At 45.4% G+C, this 20,712-nt stretch overlaps 1 protein-coding gene across 17 annotated transcripts in view; it reads right to left on the bottom strand.

Annotated features, from left to right (window-relative positions):
• Positions 1–20,712, bottom strand: part of MARCHF10 (membrane associated ring-CH-type finger 10) — a 199,793-nt gene that overhangs the window by 6,019 nt on the left and 173,062 nt on the right. For all 17 annotated transcript variants that reach the window (XM_023652261.2, XM_070227102.1, XM_070227103.1 and 14 more), the window contains 4 exons: positions 19,288–20,692; positions 14,682–14,848; positions 12,499–12,608; positions 3,271–3,384 (listed from right to left, as the gene is read on the bottom strand). In XM_023652261.2, the coding sequence (XP_023508029.2) occupies positions 3,271–3,384; positions 12,499–12,608; positions 14,682–14,848; positions 19,288–20,692 (1,796 nt within the window). The remainder of the gene's footprint in view (positions 1–3,270; positions 3,385–12,498; positions 12,609–14,681; positions 14,849–19,287; positions 20,693–20,712) is intronic.

Here is a 20,712-nt window from a genome sequence, read left to right as displayed (position 1 = left end):
ATCTGTTGACAAGAGTGATCATGGAAGCAGCTTCACCACCAGGCTCCCAAAGTAGTGGGAAGATGTGGCAAAGAGTACAACCCAACTGGATTAAAAGCAAGTTTCTGAAACGTTGGCTTGTGTCCCTGAAGACCCTGCCTGGAGAGTCTGTCCTGGAGGAGGAGTGGGAGAGAGGGAGAGAACAGTGTCCCCTCCTGTCATCTAACTCTGTCCTATGTTCCTTACATCTGGCTCAAACGTCTATGATAATACAAGGCACATTTTTGATACTCTTGGTTATGTGTCTATCTTCTTTTAGACTTTGAGTCCCTTATAGGCAAGGAGTGTCTTGATCACCTTTGTATTCCCAGAATCTGGTTTAGAACCTGGCACATAGTAGGCATGCAGAAAATCTTTGAATAAATAAATATACCTTGAACTTGGGAGTGTTCCTTTACCTAGAATATCTTTCTCTCCACAAATTTGTACTATCACTTTCTCCAAAACATAACTTGAGACTGGCCTCCTGGAAGAAGGAGGTTCTGGTTCATTTGCTCATTGTTTGAGCATCAAAAAATACTTGAGTATCTACTATGTTCTAGACATTTTCTAGGCACTGGAAGACTGTGGGGTACAAAAGAGATAAGTGGTCCATGCACAGGTTGCTAATGATCATCCCCTAACCATCAGACCACATCCTTCTCTAGCAATCATGTAACACTTTTGTAACCACTAATTGCTTGTGGCATCCATAGTGCCTGGGACATGGTCAGCAGTCAAATACAATTCACTGTGTGCTCAGCATCATGGTGTAGAAGGCCTGGCTTTGCCTTCACACAGCTCACAACCTCGCTGGGGAGATAAACTGTTTGTTCCTGGGATCACTGGAAACCCCAGGAAGCCCCAACTAGGGACGATCTTGTGTTGTCAGTTTCACAGCCTCTAGGAATTCACTGGCTCCACTGGTCTCTTGACCAATTGCTACTTTCCACTTATTTCCTGATTTTCTAACTATGTAAGTCCCATCTTCCAACCTGCTCCTAAGCTCCTCAAAGAAAGGGACACATGGCATCTTGTCTGGTAGCCACATTCCCTGATTCCCACCTCAGCTCTTGATCCAGGCCAAGGCATGAGTGAATGAATGAATGAATGATCAGCACCATGAACAGGCATTCATCACTGGTTGTCTTAATGAGACACAACCGCAAAATGCCATGTGAATGGGTTCTCCAGTTCTCGTAGGTAAAGGAGAGGCAAGGAAGGTTTGTCTCCCAACGTAGTGCCTCTCTTTTGCTAAACATTACCCTCAGATTCTGAGTATTTCCTACAAGAAAATACTGACACTCAAATCCAGAAGAGTGTGAATTTGACAGAAGCCATTTGTTTTTCTACTTCCATTTGGGTACCTCTTAACTGGTTGTTTGTCCTGGTTCTTGCTTGGTGGTTTAGTGGGTGAGATCTATTTCAGGGTTTCTCAAGTTAAATGTAAACTTGTGGTGAGAGAAGAGTGTTGCCCCGTCCCTTCTGCTTCCTTCCACCCTGGTTCCCAGCATGCTCCTGTTGTCACTTATTGCTTATCTAGGATAGTTTTACCAGAAGTTTCTTCAGAGTCAATGCTTTAGGGCCTTGGTTTTCATCCACTGGGTTGTACTGTTTGTGTTTTCTCATGTCTGTTTTGCTGTCTTGGCAGCTAACGTTGCTTGCATTAGCTTGCTGCTGCTGTGGCCATCTGTAACCTATATCAAACCCTGGGAGCTTTGAAGTTCAATGTGCAATAAAAAGTTCATTAAAAAGATGTGGAATCATGAAAACGAGGTTACAGAAATGTTAACAAAAGATCATTTCCTGCTTCCTGTACTTTTTTTTCCTTTCTTTTTTTTAAATGTATTTCTCTGAGGAATTTATGTCACCGTTAAAACTACGGAAGAGTTAAAGGAAGGACAGGCCCAGGTCAACAAGAGGGTGAGATTCCTGAGGAGATATCTTGGCAAGGACCTGGACTATTTTCTCAATTGAGAGCTCAGTGTATGAGGGGAGAATTTAAGCCAGAAAAAAGTAGGGACAAATGTAGAATTCTTATGACTAATGGTTTGAACCCAGTGTTTTTAATAGGAATGGCTCCAAATGGATGGCAGCAGGCCCCAGGTATGCGAGGTCTGCTGCTCATAAGGAACACTGGGAATCACTGAGGTCCAGCCTCCAGGTGGTGACCGCTGTCGGCTGATGCCTCTTGTCCACTTGAGGTAGAAAAGGAGGGAGACACAAGGAGAGACAGAGAGAGAGAGAAGAAAGAGAAGAGAAAGAATGGTACATGGGATCGGGTGGCAGTGTCACTAAAACTGCCTTGTGGCACATTGGTGGCTTGTCCACTGCCGCACTGGCTTACCTTCTGGTCATGACCTCCTGACAGGAGCAGAGGTCAAGTTTCAAGCCTCAGGGGGTGTACTGGGAATACAAAACACTGAAAGTGTATCAGCCCCTGGTATGGCCTTAAGGTAAGGGAGGCGCCCCTGGTCTGCCAGTAGTCTCTCCTGCTCCAGCCACAGAGAGGCGTTTAACCAAGAGGGAAGTCCCTTGGGGCTCAGGGTTCTGACTTGATAATGACCAAGTGTACTTGGACACTTCAGAGGTCGGTCTGTCCATCTCCCATATTTTGATTGACTTTGCTATGACCAGGCTCCAGTGAGCAGCTATCTGAGCTTCTCCCTCCACACCACGCGGCCTCCTAGAGCACCCTCTGTTCTCTTGTTAAAGGAAGGGGAGCACAGATGATCACTCCTGGTGAATACATGGTCATTTCTCTAATGACAAATGGTGACACCATCAGCACCTTTATTTCTTGGCACACACACTCACAGACACAGGAATGATGTAGCCTGGGATCCAAAGCAACATTAACAGCCCTCTGTGGGGGCGGGTCCCTGTTTTTCATGGACCCTCCATGGCGGGGCAGTAGGCATGCTCACACATAAAGCACACCCAGCCCAGCAGCCTTGCTAGCCTCTATTTTGGGGGTAAATATCCCTAGAGTCTCACTTGCTTATATGACCATTAATAACCGTTTAATTACTACTCATGTTTAATAGTAAGCAATTATGTGATTATCACTCACCTTTCAGCCAGAGGGCCACTGTGCATACACTTAGCAGCCACTAAGTCTTAGTCCTAATGATGACAGTGCCATATCCTACCAAGTGACCGTGAGGACCTCAACAGATCGCACATCTAATAAACAACACCGCAAGGCCTTTGAGACTGATGCCGGATGGCCGAGGTCGGAGCCAGACTTACCCTCTCTCTCGCAATCCGGTTGTAGTTGAGTCTCATGAGTTCCGCAAACCTCTGCTCGTAGAGGTGAAGCAGCAGCACCAGGTACAAGCCTGAATTCATCAGCTCATTTTGTGCCTAAATTTGGAAAAGAAAGCTCTTAAGTTCATCTAGAAAATATTCCTGATCTAAATCATGGGGTGGAGGGTAGCAAGGCCAACGGGTGACAAGAAATGGGACGAGAGCCCAAACCCCAAGCCTGCCTTGGGGACCAGAGAACAGAGCAGGAGGGGATCCAGGGTGGAGGCCCGGCAGCCAGCCTGGAATTTTTTACGACCTAGTGGAGGATGCCCCCAAAAAGCTCCAGGCTCGATCCCACGCCGTGAACATTTATTGAGCAGTTACGTGTCAAAGCCCTGAGCTGGGTGTTGTGGGGAACACGGGGCAAAAGGTTTCAGCTCCCTGCTGGGACCCCATCATCTGACGTGGGAGAGCACCTCACTCGTAAACAGCTCCAGTACCAGCTGGATATGTCAGTGCCACGATGCAGATACAAAGGGGAAGATAGAGACCGATTGAGTGTGACATGGGGAGCCTTCTCTGATGGTCCTTAAAGGGTGAGAGGGACTTTAGTAGGTGGCTATGTCTCAGGCAAAACTCCTACTCACTAGTGTGGCTGGAGTAGATGAGGAAGGTGTTTGTTTTGGATTTAAAAAAAAATTTGGCTTGGTCTGGGGAGATGGTGAGGTGAGACCACATTAGGCAGAACTGAGGAGATCGGACATCATGTTGGATGTGCGTATGTAGCTATTAGCCTCGGAGCAGAGGAGTAAATATGATGAGATGTGTGTCTTAGGAAAGCAAACTTTTCTATGGAAGAATCTGGAACACAGATGCCGTGGGGGCATCTCCCTCTACAACTGGGCTTAATGATTGTTCCTCACCCTGGCTGGTCTATTACCCACCCTGGCTGATCTATTACCATTTAACTCCCAAAGAGTGTGTGTCTGGCAGGGTCTCACATGACCCTGTGAACCTCTGGGCCTTTGCTCATGCTCTTCCATGTTTGGTCTGTTGGCTTGTTTCTGTGCCTCTGTTTTGAATGCCCTCTCCAACCTTTCTACCAGGCTGTGTGCAAAACTTCCTTTACAGCTGCCACAATATCACCTCCTTGTAGAAGCCTTCCTGAGGAATCTCATTTGCTCCAGTCATTCTCTAACTCCCTGCTCCTAAGCATTTGTCTTTATTTTGCACAGTGCGTCTTGTACTTGTTAACGTTTTTACTTTTTCTTGGTGGGTGGGTTGGGTTTTATTTTTCTCACTGGTGCTTAGGACGTAGGAAGGTCCATGGGGAGGATCTGGCCGTCTGGCTGACCACAGCTCCTCTGTCCTCAGCTGCTTTGGTGGTCTGTGCTACAGGGCCTCACCCTGTGGACCCTTCTCAGACCTTCAATAAATTAGCGGCATTAGTAACGATGCCTCCCCCTCTGCCGCTCCAACCCCCCATCTGTCCTCGTGCCAGTCCCTGAGGGTGGGCTCCAGGACAGGCCAGCCGGTGCGCAGGAAGCCTTGAGGGGCTAAAATCCCCAGCAGAGAGTGTGGCCCTTTACGTCACCCTTGGGGAAGTCGGATCTGTGACTGTTTCCCCAGGATAACCGAAGCCTGGACTGGGTGCAGTGACCACCTCAGCGCCTCTTCCTTCCTTCTGCAGCAGCCCGAGGCCTTCAGGGCCCATCTCCCTGTTCCCATTCCCTCGAGGGAAGCTCAGGAAGCTGGTGCAGAACACACCTCTTCCGAGATGAAGCAGCTGCCAGAAAAGGTGCCCATGCAGAGCAAGGATAGATGTGCTCTTCCTTCTGAATTGGGGACAACTCCTTATCCTGGTGACAGCTGGCCCCGAGGTCACTGCCCAAGGGCCTTCTACTGCACTACAGACCGGTGTTTAAAGGCTCTCGTCAACTGTCCTTAGCGGTTAGCCTCTTATTTTTAGCCTTCGGTCATGTTTTCTGTGTTCTTCTGACCTTGGCCTAAGTGGGCAGAGAGGAAGTTGCTTGTTTTCACTTTTTCTGTTTTCATTGCCTCCTCCCACCTTCCCCATGAGTCATGCCTCTTTTAAGGTCTGTCTGGAAAGCCACCTCCTCTGGGAAGCCTTCCTAACCTGCACTTTAGCTTTTCCACACAAACCAAGCCTTGTCCCCTGTTTGCGTCTCTGGGTGGCCGTGGCCGCCTCCTAGGGCTGCCGGTGGCTTTCTCTCCAGCACTCTCTTATCCAGTAAGCTGTTTTGCTCAGAGACACTCAGATGCATAATGGCAAATCAATCAGCTAGAAAATGGCTCGGAACTATCAGGTTTGTCAAAGCATTCAGGGAAATCATTTACTTTTTATGGCTCAATAAGACCCAGAGGCATGCAGATGGGAAAATATCCACTAATGTTTTCTGCAGATAATTTGAAAAGTCACTTCTAGCAGATTGTGTCTCTTCTCTAGTCTGTGGGAAGGAAGCCGTCACACGGCGCCATAAATCTCACTGGCCCGGCTCCTTTCTGTGTGCTCTTCGCAGAGCTTGTGATGCTGACAAAGGGGCTTTGACCAATCAGAGCAGGCGTTTCATAGTCACCTCCTCGGAGTCATCCTTTATACTTCAAGCCACAAGTGGGAGGGGTTTGAGTTCCATGGTATTTGCTGGGCGAGGGCAATATGAACGAGGTTTTGGAGCGTTATTTATTGGAGCTACTCGTGACCCACCCCTCCCATGACCCCATCGCATCCCACTTGGAGGCCGTGTGCGGTGTATGGCATGGGGTGGGAGGAGGGGATGGAGCCTTGAAAGGGAAAAGGCCTCTGAAGCAGTGGACTGGAGCTCTGGAGCACTCAGCCCGTCTGCCAGATGTCTTTCTTTCTTTTCTCCTGTCCTCCTGCATGTTGTTAATATTCATTTCCACCAGGAGATTTGCTCCTGGTGGAAATTCTGTAGATAGTGCTCACTCAAAGGAGCAGACAGCCTGGCTGAACAGTCTATCACGTCTTCAGATATGTTCAAGAGATGCTCCCAGGTGTGAGGGTGATTAGGTGACTGTGTGTGTCCAAGGACATCTGTCCATGGCTGAGATGGAGCCAGGCCAGGCCTGTGCTTCAGAGCAATGCAGCCAGAGTCCCGCTGAGACCCTCCTGTGCTGCGGGGCCAAGAGGCAGAAGCACATCTCCATCACACAGTGGCCATGGGTCCCCCGAGTGGGTGGCCTGGGGCCGTCTAGTGCTGTGACTTTGGGCAAAGAATTTTAACTGTGAATAACCAGAGTGACTCCATTTATGAAAACACAGGAACTTCTGTTCTGCCTGTTTCTCCAAGGCATCGTGGCAAAATGAACTAATGCAAGCGGATGTAGGATTTTGCAAAACAAAAGCATCCTATAAGAGACAAGAATACAAGGTAGGATTTGGGGCAAGGACTGCTTGTGTCTGTTTGCTCCTGTTCTCTGGTGCCTCGCCCAGTGCCTGGTGTACCGTGTGTGTGTGCTCAAGAAACATGTACAGATGAAAAAATGAGAAAAAACTGCATACTTTTGGACCATTCAGCCATGACTTTTGACTCTAGTGGCTCCAACTTTCACATACATCAGAATTACTGAGAGGGCCTTCTAAAACATAGTTGCTGGGCACTGCCACCCACCCCCCAGGTTCTGATTCAGTGGGTCTGGGGTGGGGCCCCAGAATGTGCATTTCTAGCATTTCTAACAAGTTCGCAGGTGAGGCTGATATTACTGGTCTGGGGACCACCCATCTAAGAACCACTGCTCTAGACGGAGGATCAACAGTTGGCAGCCAATAAGCTGAATCTGGCCTGCAGGTGTGCTCTGATGGGAGGGAAGGAAATGAACATCTTTAGCTGGGGCGAGTACTCTCCATTTTGCCACAATTGCCACCACTCCCTATTGTAGGACACCTGGAAGATTCTGATCAATTTTTATCTACCTGGCCTCTATGGCATTTGAGTGTATAACCTGTGACCTAAACTTTTCTTAAACCTGCTTTCTCCTGGTCTGTTTTGGGGCCTGGGTTGTTATTTGGAGCTCTACTTGTTACTATCCAGGAGTTCTTCCTTCTGGTAAAATCTGAGGGTCCCAATCAGAGCCAAGTACGCCTCCTATTTCCAGATTCACACTCACAGGAGGAGATGTGGAGTTGCTGCACAGGCAGCACTACCAAGACACGGGCAGTGGGTGCAGAATGCCTGTTGGGCTTAATTTTTTTTTAAAGATTGTCACCTGAGCTCACATCTGTGGCCAATCTTCTTTTTTTTTCTCTTCTTCTACGTCTTCTCCCCAAAGCCCCCCAGTACATAGGTGTATATTCTAGTTGTAGTCCTTCTGGCTCTGCTATGTGGGACGCTGCCTCAGCATGGCCTAGATGAGCAGTGGTAGGTCCGTGCCCAGGATCTGAACCGGCAAAACCCTGGGCTGCCAAAGCAAGGTGCGTGAACTTAACCACTTGGCAACGGGGCCGGCCCCTGTTGGGCTTAATATTCAGGCATCCTGGAGTAAGGAGGGAAGGAGAGCTGAACAGCCACAAGCCCTCACAGGCCTATGATTAGACAACTAGGAGCCAGCATCCCAAAAGTGCTTACCAGGTCCAGGGGCCCTACAGCTGCTTTAGCCCCATGGGACCACTCTCCAGACAGCCTATAAGAGTTCCTAATCTAGCTACTCGAAGTCCACTGACAAGCCTTGACCCAACAGGGCCCCTGTGGGAACCACCGAGTGTCTGAGAGATGTGGGAGTAATCAGGTTTCAGTGTCCTGCTAGTGCCCACGGGCCACTAACTCTGCCCCTACTCAGGTGCATAGAACCAAACCAGGGAAACATATTCTGGTCTAAGCCCCTCTGTACCCTCAGAGACCACTGACGTGCTGGTCGGGCACCTAAAGGGCATGACCCCAGTCTGTGGTCAGATCTTGAGGGCGGTCTCTGTCTTGGAGATCTCAGACTTCGCCCTCAAGGGCATGTGGACAGGGGGCTCACTCCTCTTTCTCCTTCCTGCTCGTAAACATCGCTTCTGTGGGGAGGACTTCCTGGTCTTGAAGGCAGGGCAGACTCCTCTGCGGCTGTTCCCGCAGCTGCCTGCTCATCGCTTGTGCCGTTCCTCCTCACCAGGCTTATGGCTCCCTATGGTCTCGCTATTAGAAGGCAGTGACTGTGTTTGTCTTGGGCACCATGGTATCTCCAGCACAGTAGCTGACAGTAGGCAGTCAATAAGTTTTCAAAGTTAGTTAAACTTTTATGTTATGTGTACTTTGCCACACTTAAAAAAAATCAAGGGGCTGGCCCAGTGGCTTAGTAGGCCAGTTTGGTACACTCTGCTTTGGTGGCCCAAGTTTGCAGGTTTGGATCTCGGGCGTGGACCTACACTATTCATCAAGCCATGCTGTGGCAGTGACCCATATACAAAATAGAGGAAGACTGGCAACAGATGTTAGCTCAAGGCCAATCTTCCTCACCAAAAAACAAAAAAACCCCACACAACCCAAATTTGCACCTGGTCCCATCCCAGACAAATTAAATCAGAACCTCTGGGTCTGGGCCTGGGCATTTAATTAAAAAAAGACATTCAGCTAAATGTCAGTTTTAATATGGGAGACTGTGGTGTGTTTATGATTGCCATAATTAAAGAAAAGCAAAAAAAAAATCTAAACGAGAATAATGCATAAGAAAATAAGTTAGTGAGTCAGCTAGTTAAGTTAGTCACGGTCAAGAGAGAGCCAGACTGAGCGGAAGCCAGTCCTAGGCTTCTTTCGGTTCTGTCCCTTTCTTTGTACATGTCTCTATTCGGCACCAGCTACCCTACTTCTCAAGAAGGAAACCTGTTTGCCAGGAATGAACAGAACTGAGGGTTGGCCAAGAGAGGCCAGATGAGCCCCGATGAGCCAAAGTTTGGGAGCCAGGGGAGGGGCCCGGACCTCAGAAGCACCAGTGCACACGTCAGCCATGGCCCAGCTGAGGGCCTCCCACCAGGGGCGAGTCGAGCTTGCGTTACATCCTCCACATCTTTGCGTGAAACAACCGCTACTTGGGGCTCGATCCCTGGACTTGTCTCAGTCACGCTCCCCTAGTGTTTCAAGTTTCACTCAGACAGTTAGCAAACAGGCACTATTAAGCTCCCAGCAGGCCACGGAACAGTCAGAACTGCTGTGAAGTCTGAGCCCTCCACCGCCTTCCAGCAGCAGATAAATACTGCACGTCGGTTCTTGGGACCGTCGTCCCTCTGCCAGGGTGGGTCTGTCAAGCCAGTTTCTACCTGTGATTATCAGGAGGGGCATTTTCCAAAAGGCTTTGATGGCCTGTCAAGTTCTCACTGAAACTAATTTAGACTGTTTTCTGCTTCCATGTAGAATAATTACTGTGCTGGATACTTTCCATTTTCTCCTCCAGGTCTGTTTTCCACCCTGCTCTGTGGCTTAGAGGCTGATCTCAAGGATTGCGTGAGGTAGGCTCCCTTGTCTTCTGGCTTCCCACTGGGTTTGGCCAATGGGAGGCCCTAGCAGGAGACCAGAGGGCGGGAGGAGAGAGAAGCTGGGGTAATTGTTCCCTTGTTCCCTCTCTGCTGGGCAGCGGTGTGGCGAGGCCTGCTTTCTCCTGCTGAAAGTCAGAGGCTGTTGGTGACGCTCTCCTGTAGCTATGGCTCTCCTGATCCTGCTAACAGCCCCTCCCCTTGTCACTTCAAGCCTGCAGGTGGTCACATTGCCAGTCTGAGGATGCTCAGTCGTTCCTTGTTGGCTTCTTTTACTGCTCACGTCTTTGCCCTCCTCACTCACCCCTGTTGAGTGTGCCACCGTCTCTCTCCTGCCCAGATGTTGGCTGACACAATTATTTCACAGGAATGTGCCTGTAGCTGGTTCTGTCAGCTGGTAGGAGGCAGGGATCCCAAGGATCTGGGTATGACCCTGGGTGGGCCAGTTGGCTTTATTCAGTGATGGACTCTGGCCTGGTCCTGGTGCGCTTAGCTTTCTCCCTGGAGTAGCAGAGGGCTTGGGCGTCTGTGTGGAGGTCACGTGGCGGTTCTTGTTTACTGCGAGCTTCTCTGTGCAGGCACAGTACTAGGTGATAGGCTATCCCTAGTGTCTCAAGTTTCACTCAGACAGTTAGGTCTTTTCCTACAGTCAGTGACAGGTCTTTTCCTACACGCAACCCTACGAGGTGGGAACTGTCATCTCCCACTTCCCACAGATGATAGAACTGAGATCCAGAGAGTTTGTGTAGCTTCCCCAAGGTCACACGGCAACTTTGGGGAGGGGAATAGGATCTAGGTTCACGTGTTAGTCAAAGCTGGTGTGCTTTTCCGTGGGATGGGCTGCCTCCAGCTACTTGAGTGTATACATTTTAGCACAACTAGAAAAATTTGCTGTTAGAGAGTCAATTCTACAAATACCACTCGTAAACCAACAGTATATGATGGCAGCAGGAGAACAATGTGGAAATACTTGGGCCAAAAGAAATCTTTCCTAGACAAGACATTTCCCTGGGCTGTACCGTGTCTGTGATGTCTGCAGACCATTCTGGTAGTATTCCGGGTAACCTGGCCTCATCTGGACTTATCCTTCTCAGGAATTCTGACAGGCTCCGTTTCCTGAAATAATCTATTCTTTGAGATGACCACACAGAACTTGTCTGCACCCTGGCTGGTACCCTGACCTCAGGCACTCAGAAGGCCTGGTTCCTTTCAATATTTTGACTCCAACATCCTCAGGGTTTAAGAATGTGAGTTGCTTCTGTTTTTCGTCTCAGATCTCAGTGCCTGGGGTTTATCACTGAGTGATTCAAGACCCTCACAATGTATGGGCCCAAAATATTGAATTATATCTCAAGAAATCGTTTCTTTCTTCTTCCCCTCCTCCCTCCCTTCCTTCCTTCCACTTCCTGATAGCCGATCTCTGCAGTGCTGGTATGGCACTATGCCCATTATATCAAACTTACTGGTTGTGCTGTTCAAATCTCCATTCCTATCGATATTTTGTCCTTTTGTCTATACGCCTCAGGATTTTAAAAAAGTAACTACAGAATTTTGCAGACTCACATGCACCATTTTGACTCAGCTGTGCTATTTGCAAAAAAAAAGGTCTGGATACAGGCTAATGATATGAAAGCCATAGTGACTTCTCCTCTGAAGGGTGACATTTAGTTACTAACAATGATTTTATAGCTTTAAAATTATGTGCGTTACAGTCATGATTATGAATCATTTTTTCTAATCACATTATGAGGAAGGTCAGTCTTAAATTATAATGGTAATGATGGGCTATTTTCATTTGATAAATATTTATTGACTGCTTATTATGTGCAAGGCACTTTCTAGATTACCACCAGTAGAAATATAATGTGAGCCACAAATGCAAGCCACCTGTGTAATCTGAAAATTCCTAGTAGCCACATTAAAGAAATAAAAAGAACCTGGTGAAATTAATTTTAACAATATATTTTATTTAATCCAATATATCCAAAATATTATTTTGACATCTAATTAATATAAATTTATTTGTGTGGTTTTTTACACTCTTTTTTTTTGTACTGAGTCTTTGAAATTCAGTGTGTATTTGACACTTAACGGCACATCTTGACTGGAAGTAGCCCCTGTTCGTTAGCCGTATGTGGCTTGTGGCTTCCACATTGGGCAGTGCAGTTGTAAACACAAGATTGTTTGTCTGAGAACTGGGCAATTAACTATTATCTTGGGCATAAGTCACCTTCCCATCTAAGGTTAACACTCTTTCACAGTATTAGAATTGCAATCCAAATTCCCCAGGAGAGTTAATTCACCAAATGTTAGCAAGCACACAGTAGGCACTTACTACATGTTTATTAACCTTGAGTAAAGTAGTTTCTTATCACCCCAGAGTTACTTGATATATCAGTTGGGGACCATTTCCTCCAAGACCGTGATTTTTTTTTGTTTTCTCTTGCTGCTATTAAACTTAAATTACTTCAGCAAATTTGGGCGTGGAGCTTGCCAGACTTTTTGCTATTTCTGTGTGTCCAATTGGCTACTGCAGCTTCCTACTTTTGTCTCTGACAGAGCAGGACCTCAACCCAGGGTGGGTGACCAACACTCTCCAACGGTCCAATGATCCAATTTAGTAACAGGTCTTCTCGGAGAAGTGAGCTAAATGGACACTCCCAGACGCCCCCCATGCTCGAGCCCTCTACATTCCTGGTATGAGGGACAGGGTCTCCTTGAGGAGACGGGGCGTGAGTGCCTCTTACCCGGGACTGCTGATGCTTCTGGTAGAACTCGGTCACGTTAAAATCATCCAGATCGACCAGCAGGCCTTGCTTACACATCTCACAGGCCTTCACAGCGCCTAGGTCCGCTCCTTAAATTAAAGAATTCCTTGTTACATATAACCCTGGGTCTTTCTCTGTTGACTCTTTGAGTCTTTTTGTGTTGACATTTTGAGAGCAAACTTCTGTGTGTTATGAATTCTGAATTTCAGTAACCTTTTTCAAGTCAGCCATCTTCTGTAGAAAATGACCTTGAATCTGAGATCTGAAGATTTTCCTTTGTCATCATTTTTATTATTATGCAAACTTCATATAAGTGAAATTCTCATGACTTTTAAATAACAGTTCTTGCTTTCTATTTAACTGTAAACATACTGGTTCATAAAATTGGAATTGCTACAGGGAGGCTGAGAGTCTGTAAAACAGATGTTTGCCAAAAGAGGGAATATTGGGGCATATGTTGTTGTTGTTTTCTGGCAGACCTAACACAGGTCCAAGCAAATAAATTAGTGAGGACCAAATTGATGGCAGAAGCTATCTTCAAGCTATGGTTTAAGAATCTGCCTGGACTCCTGCCCAGGTGACTTCCCACCTGAGGAAGTGGGGAGCCAGGGGCCATGTGTGCGGACTAGTCCAGCAGTATCTGGGGCCAGCACCTGATCCTGAGCTCAGCCTCATTTGGGAAAAGAAACATGAGAAGGCTTCCTTTATTGCTGTTTTGTTTTTTTTCAAATGTGCATTCTAGATCAGCATTTTTCCTCTGTTTATCCCATTCCCCAATGCAAAAGTGGAAGATGCAGAACTGTGGCTGTTACCTCTAAGTGAACATCCTGCCGTACGCCTTTCCCCCTCGTGTAGTTGCTGCATTTGGCTAATGATGTACTGGTGTTTATTTTATGCATCAGAAGATAGAGGACTAATTAGTTACCTGCATTTATTTAGTAAGACGCGGTTTGAACAGTTTTATACCCCAGCTCTACTTTTCCCCACTGGGGATGTAAATAAATAGTAAATAATAGAGAATTTCAAAGGACAAGGATGAACAGTAATCCCTTATCTGCATTTTGTTTGCTTGATTTTTTTTTTTTTAGCATCATTCCGGAATGCTTTAGGCTACTCAATGCCCCATGTGCCTTCCAGTCTAATTCTCCTCAACATACCCATACTAGCACTGGCATTTACAGGCATTTAGCAGCACTTTCATCAGACATTTCATGAGTAATTTTTTCTGTGCTTGATGTTTAATTGCCCCAAATTTCTAGTAAGATAAAGCATGGCATGGCAGAGTTGTTAGCAACTGAAATCCACGCGCTTCTTCTGCTCTCCGAAGGACTGAGTGCTCTGCTAATTATGTGGAGATGCCTTTAAGCAGCTTTGGGCAGTGGTCCTAGATTTCTCATGCTCGGCAAGATGCATTCACGGAAAAAGGGCCTCAGGGAGGAGACAGTTCATATGACCATCCCACGTGTTCATTCCTCTCAGTAAATGGCGTGCTGTTCTTGGTGAGGGGCACAGCCACACCCCATGGGGACAGGGTAAAACTCAGATCTCCCAGGCTGCCTGGGAGAAGGATACCCAAGGAGGAGAGCATGGAAGAGCAGAGAAACAGGATCTGGCCATGGGGTAAAAATCTTTCAGAGAGGTGTGTCTGAAAGCGTAGCAGCTATTTTCTAAGTGAGTTGTTCTTTGGTGTTCTATGTTTTTTTTTTGTTCAAGTTGCTCTCATTCCTAAAACCATGTTTTAAAGAAACCTCTTGTTCTCTGCCAAGAAAACTACAGCTGACCTACTGATGTGGCTGTATTTAGGTTATAACCTCCCCAGGGAGTTGAGAAGGGGCTTCACACCCAGTTGCATATCCGTTAAAGACAGAGCTGACAAAATCAGCACATGGGAATCTCTTTAATCTAATGTGGTTCTAGAAGGTTCCATCAGTGCTCTTTTTCTACCCCTCCTGCAAAAAGGCAGCTTTGCTCAGTTTCTTAGGTGACACCCCCTTCCCCCACAAATGAAAGAAAGCAGAACTGTTTTTGCCGGGTGTCTCCTCGTTGGCATGGCTGCTGTGTGCGTGCTGCGCGGCGGAGGAGAGGAAGCTGAGCCCCACACTGTGGTGTTTCTTATTAATTATATGTCGTAGCACGTTTGCCGCTCTTCCTTCCCCACCTACCTGATGTTATTTTCACTTTCAGCCACATTTTCAGGCACTCCTGATGAACAAACTGCAGGCTTCCCACACAACCGCAAGGCTCCAGGAGGGGGTTGGCTGGGGAACCCCCGGCTATTTGACAGATGCGACACAAGTCTCCCTCCTCCTCAGAATCTTCCTCCAGGAGACTAAATGGAAAACAAGCCCTCATGACTAGGAGGCTCCACATTTGCAGTTTCCACAAATACCAGTTCCCAGGGCATCAACGGGGGAAGGAAGAAGGAACAATCCCTCACACCCTGCGCCCCAGGGCTCCCGGGCTCACACATTGCTCCCTCTGGCCCTACGGGCAATTCTTCCAGGTTTGATTACTGGTGATGGGTGCACAGACTCTTACATCAGGATCCTCTGCAGTGATTAGGATGTATGAATTGACCAGGAAAAGCAGCATTGCTCCCATAAATCTAGAGGTGTGGTAAAGGCTGGGAGCCCCTCTCCCCTGCCATGGCCACTATGAGGAGGTTGGTGGTGTGCTAAGTTGTGAGTACACGGCATTGGTGATCAGGGGCCTGGATTTGAGGCTTGCCTCTAACACTTGTGAGTTTGGTGCCTTTGGACAAGTTGCTTAAGTTTCCCACCTCTTTGTTTCCTCATCTATAAAGCCATGGCAACAGTAATACTACTGCTACGTACTTCACAGGGTTGTGGACACACTGGGTGCAATGATGGCAAATCTGTTCTGCAAACTGTAAAGTGCATCCAATGTCTGGCAAAGTATTTGCACATAGAGACCACTCAATAGATGTTGGTTGGGATGAATGATGAACCAGTGAACCTGGACGTGAGCTCACCAATAACCCACACTTGCCAACAAATTATGCCAATACTCCAGATTGGAAGCTGTTGGAATTTGATGACGGGAAAATTAATGAAATATAAATATAGCAAATATATTTGTGTGTATAAATGGTGAGTGAAGAATATCTGGTTGATGTTCATGTAGGGAGGTTTTTAAGAAGCCTAAGGGTATTTTTTTGTTCTTTAGAATCCTCATGGGACTGAGGACTGTCTGGTTAAGGAAAGGAAACTGGCTAGAGACTGAAATAAAAGGAGAAGAAGAAATGGACATTGCTCTAGATATAGAAATGTATGCTCAGTTTCTTAAGACACCTTCTTCCCAAGAAAGGAAAGTTTAGTGAAAAAGAATTATAGTTCCCCACAGTGGACACAAACGAAATAAGAGATATACCTTGTTTAATAAAGAAAGATTCAATATCTCTAAGGTGTAAATTCTCCCTTGAATAATCTATAGAGCCAATGCAATTCCAATGAAAACCCCAACAAGCTGATTCTTTTTATTTTTTAGGGTATGCTTTCTTTTTTCGGTGAGGAAGATTGGCTCTGAACTAACGTCTTTTGCCAATCTTCCTTTTTTTTTTCCTCCCCAAAGCCCCAGTACATAATTGTATATCATAATTGCAAGTCCTTCTAGTTCCTCTATGTGGGATGCCACCACAGCATGGCTTGATGATCTGTATGTAGGTCTGCACCCAGGATCCAAACTGGTGAACCCTGGGCTGCTGAAGCAGAGCAAGCCAACTTAACCACTATGCCACCAGCCTGTGCCCCCAGCTGATTCTTAAATGTATATAGTCAAGGACTCTTAAGGAACAAAGTCGGGGAGGAGGCTTTGCACCATCAATTATCAAAACTTGTAAAGCTACAATGAAGATGATGTGGTATTGGATTAGGGAAAAACAAAAAAGACCAATACGACAGAACAGAGAGCCTTGAAACAGACTGATACAGTTATAGCTATGTTATGTGACAGAGGAGGCTCTGCAGGTCAGCAGGGAGGGATCCGGGGACAATTCTGTATTCATAAAACGTACCTCACACCACACAATAAACATGACTTCACATTGAACCACAAAATCCATTTCACATGAAGCCCTAAGTGTGCAAAGTGAAAATGTAGAGATTTTAGAAGAAAATAGGAAGAATATTGTAAGGACCTCAGATTAGGGAAGGATTTCCCAATCTAGACAACAACATACAAATCACAATCCATAAAGAAGATGGGAGCGTTTGACTACATTAAAATTAAGAATTTATTTTCATTAAAAGACATCAAGAAAGAGAAAGGACAAACTGTAAATTAGGAAAAGATATTTCTAGCACATGACTGTCAAAGGATTAGATTAGTATCCGGTATATATAAAGGACTCTTAAAAGAAAAATGGGCAGAAGACATAAATAAGTATTTTACAGAAGAGGAAACATAAATGGTCATTTAACATTTAAAGGAGCACATAAAATGCTTAACCTCGTTAACAGTCATGAAAATGTAAATTAAAGCCAAAATATTATTTTACTCCCAGTAGATTAGCAAAAATTTGAAAAGCCAGTCAACACAAGTGCTGGCAAGGATGTGTAACAGTGTACATTACTGACCAGACAGTAAATCGGCCCTATTTAGTACAGTGGAAGGTGTGCTACCTGCCAGCCCAGCGATTCTGCTCCTAGATACATCCCAGCGGACTCTTCCCACGTGCACCGGGAGACATATACAAGAATGTTCATGCAGCGCTATTTGCAGAAAACAATGAAGAACCCAAGTGTTTATTGACAGGGGAATGGCTAAATTGTGGTATATTCATGTAACAGAATACTTTGTAGTGGTGAAAGCGAATGAATCAAAGCCAAAAATATCAACAAGGATGCATCCTGCTAAAAATGTAAGAGGAAACAGAAAGTCGCAGAAGATTAGATATTCCATGTCCACAGAGTTCAAAAATAATAGTAACATTGCTACAGAATTAAAAAATATGTACACTATATTGTTTAGGAGTACGTATATTCCTATGGTAAAACCATAAAGCAAAAAGCTTCCAACAACAAGATAAAAAGCAAAGGAATGATAGAGGCAATGAAAGGATGATTTCCTGGGAGCGGAGGGGGTTGGGAGAGAGGAGGTGAGGGAGGGAGATGTAGGAGATAGGGTAGGTGAGGGCTCATGAGCTCCAGAACATTCTGTTAGCTGGAAAGTGGGCACGGGATGTCTGCGTTTTGTTTTGTTTCTAATTCTCTAGTGTGTACACACATGTGACATACTTGCTGTATGTATTAAAGTAACTAACCAAAAGAAAATTTTTAAAGAGTATAAGTGGCGTAGAGAAACGGGCTTGAAATATTAAAATAAGGTGTATTATAAAATATGAACCGATGTTTGCTAAAAATTGCGTTTATATGCAAGAAGACTGGAAACAGAATGTTTTTAACAGTGCTTATCTCTGGATTACAGGGTTATAGGTGATTTTTTCTTTTAAGTTTATATTTTTAATATTTCCTAAAATGAATATTTTTGAAGTAATAAGAAAAGCATAAGGCTTATTATATACAGAAAAAGAGAGTTTTTGTTGAAGTACACAAATAATAGCTGTTCGATGCATTACCGTGCTTAGAAGTGGATGAATTTTTAAAAGAAATAATTTTTTGCCCAAAGATACTACTTCGGGATGGTGCAAGTCCAGACTCCTGACAGGTGAATCTCAAGCTGTATTTTTGGGGGGGTGAGGATGGGTGGCTATGAGGCCTTTTGGCCCTTAAGGATGAGTTGGTTGGTTTTCTGGTAGTTTGTTTAATATGTAAAAGGTGCTGCTAACTAGAAAGTTCCTTCATGCCTGCAGTTGGATAAAAGACATAGGAGTATGTATGCATTCTATGTTCTGTCTTTTCCTCCTTTTTGCATTCTAATTCATGGCCATGAATGTTCCCACTTACAAGTGAATGCCAGTAGGATAATTAGTGGCCCAAATGAGCCATACTAACATGCACAAAGAGGGCTCCCATTCAAAGGATCGCTTTCCAGATCAGTAAGCCAACATCGGGCATGATAACACCGTAAATGAAAGGGTAGAATCCTGACATGGTGTTTCATGATAGCTTTAAAAAGCATCAGATTTTATAGTTGTGAAATACCCCAATATTGGCTCATAAGAAAGGAAAGATCAAAGAAAAGGGCAATTCAGAAAAGATCTTACTTCTCTCTCTTATGCACGCGAAGAGCATATAAAATGGAAGCTGTGGTTACCCCAGCACGGCCCTTCAGAGAACTGAGGTAACTATGGTAACAGTTTGGGAACGGCCTTTTGGTTTGGAAGATTCAAATTCTAGAACTGTTGGTTGGGTTTGTGCAAAGTCCCATGAGGGAGAACTGGTGAGCTTCAAGTGCTGAATGGCTCATTCTCTGGGGAGATAGCAACCTTTTCGTAAAAAATTTTGGTTCCTAATTGCTGGCGAGAAGAGCTAGCCCTCTGCAGCGTCAGAAACCTTCCATCTAGGAAACTTGGCTTCCTTAAAGTTATGGTATTCAAGGGAAAAATGCTTTGGGAATACCGAAGAAACTGAGCTGGAACACTGAACTTTTCTTTATAGATACGTATATTTTAAAAGCAACAACATAGACAATTTGCCTGAAATAAGCCATCAATGAAATGTCAAGGAAGGGCCCAGCTATGATTTAAAATCCCCATGACCCTCTAATGAAAGTACGGCTTATTTCAGCATTGGAAAAATGGAATAAAAAAAATACATGTATATACATAGAATTATGAAAATTCCTCACCTTTCTTGCAATTTCTTGAGCTTCTCAGGGTCTCCCTTTATTTTAGTGGCTTCCTTTTCATCTGTGAAACCAGAGACTGCTATTCCGTTCCCATTATCATTTTGATTTGTGAAATCAGACACTGTAAAGAAAGTAAAAGGTATATTTTCTTGCAGGGAGCCAGGCACATGCAAGTGGCCTTGTAAGGTCATTCTTGATGGGGAGGAGCTGGAAGGCTCCACCAAGGACCAGCTGCTTTGAGGATTTAGAAAGAGATCTTCTGTATATAACGGATCCACCTGAGACTGACTTGTTAAAGTAATATCTTCTGCTCCCCTGACACCAAATTCATGTGCACTGCTCACTGGAAAATAGCTGTGGCCTTCAGCACTGGCAAGTGGATTCCTATTTCTGATGGGGGACAGTGGTCGACGGACATTAAACCTTGAATTTCCCTCTGAGTCTGAACTGTGAACTAAAATAGATGACATTGACAAGTCCAGCGGAACATCATCTCTCAGAGCTGAATGCATTAATGATCCAGGAGTATTATAAGATGAATTCATTGATGATCTTGGAGCTCTTGGTCTACTAGAAAGAAAATAGTCAAGAGAATTACTAGAATTGTTTAAATAGGCTTGCCAATCTGTTTCACAATCATGGTTACCAGGCCTATCTTCCGTAGAAGTACAATCATTAAATACATTTTCAGCATTGAGATCATCGTCTAGACTGGGTTCGGATTTGGTGTCCCATGAGTGAAAGGTCTTTTTCTCATTTTCACTGTCACCACTGTCATTCTCTTTAGCAGGACACCCATCAGGCAGCCCGAGATCTTGGAACATCCTTTGCCCAACAGAAGGCTGCTCTGTCACTGGCTCCATTGCATTGCTTATTCTTAATGACCCATGACTGGACTCACTTCTTCTTACAGAATTAGCTCTGCAATTTTTAGGATTTTCTTCAAAATTTTTATTTTTGGCCTGCGTGGCTGATGTCCCAAGAAATCTACTTCTCTTATGATTGGAAGGAGAACGGGGTGCGTGCATACCAACCAACAAAAGTTCTTCCTCTATGTGAGTTTCCTCTTCAGTGTCATCATTTTCTCCTCCAGTGTTTAGTGATAAAATGGAGTAAAAATCTTCATCTCTGAACCTAAATGATGCCCTTCTTGGCCCTCCTATGGCGGTGGTTATAAGCGGTGGCCCCAAGGACTTGCTCAACACTTGAGGACTATTTGTTTCCTGGAAGGTCTGAGATAGGGCTGGATGTGGCTCATTCTGGGAAAGAACACTGGGGTCTCCTTTTTTGGCTCTCTCAGGGGTGTTCTCAGTCATCATCATGAGCTGTGAGGATGAGACTAAGTTTCTTCTCTCTCGAGTTGGCTTCTTCAGCTTAGTGTCACTTGCCCACATCGGTTCTGGATCTGCATTAAGAAAGACAAAT

Source organism: Equus caballus, chromosome 11 (assembly GCF_041296265.1).
Source record: "Equus caballus isolate H_3958 breed thoroughbred chromosome 11, TB-T2T, whole genome shotgun sequence".
Taxonomy (NCBI): Eukaryota; Metazoa; Chordata; class Mammalia; order Perissodactyla; family Equidae; genus Equus; species Equus caballus.
This window is presented reverse-complemented; position numbering and strand designations above follow the sequence as displayed.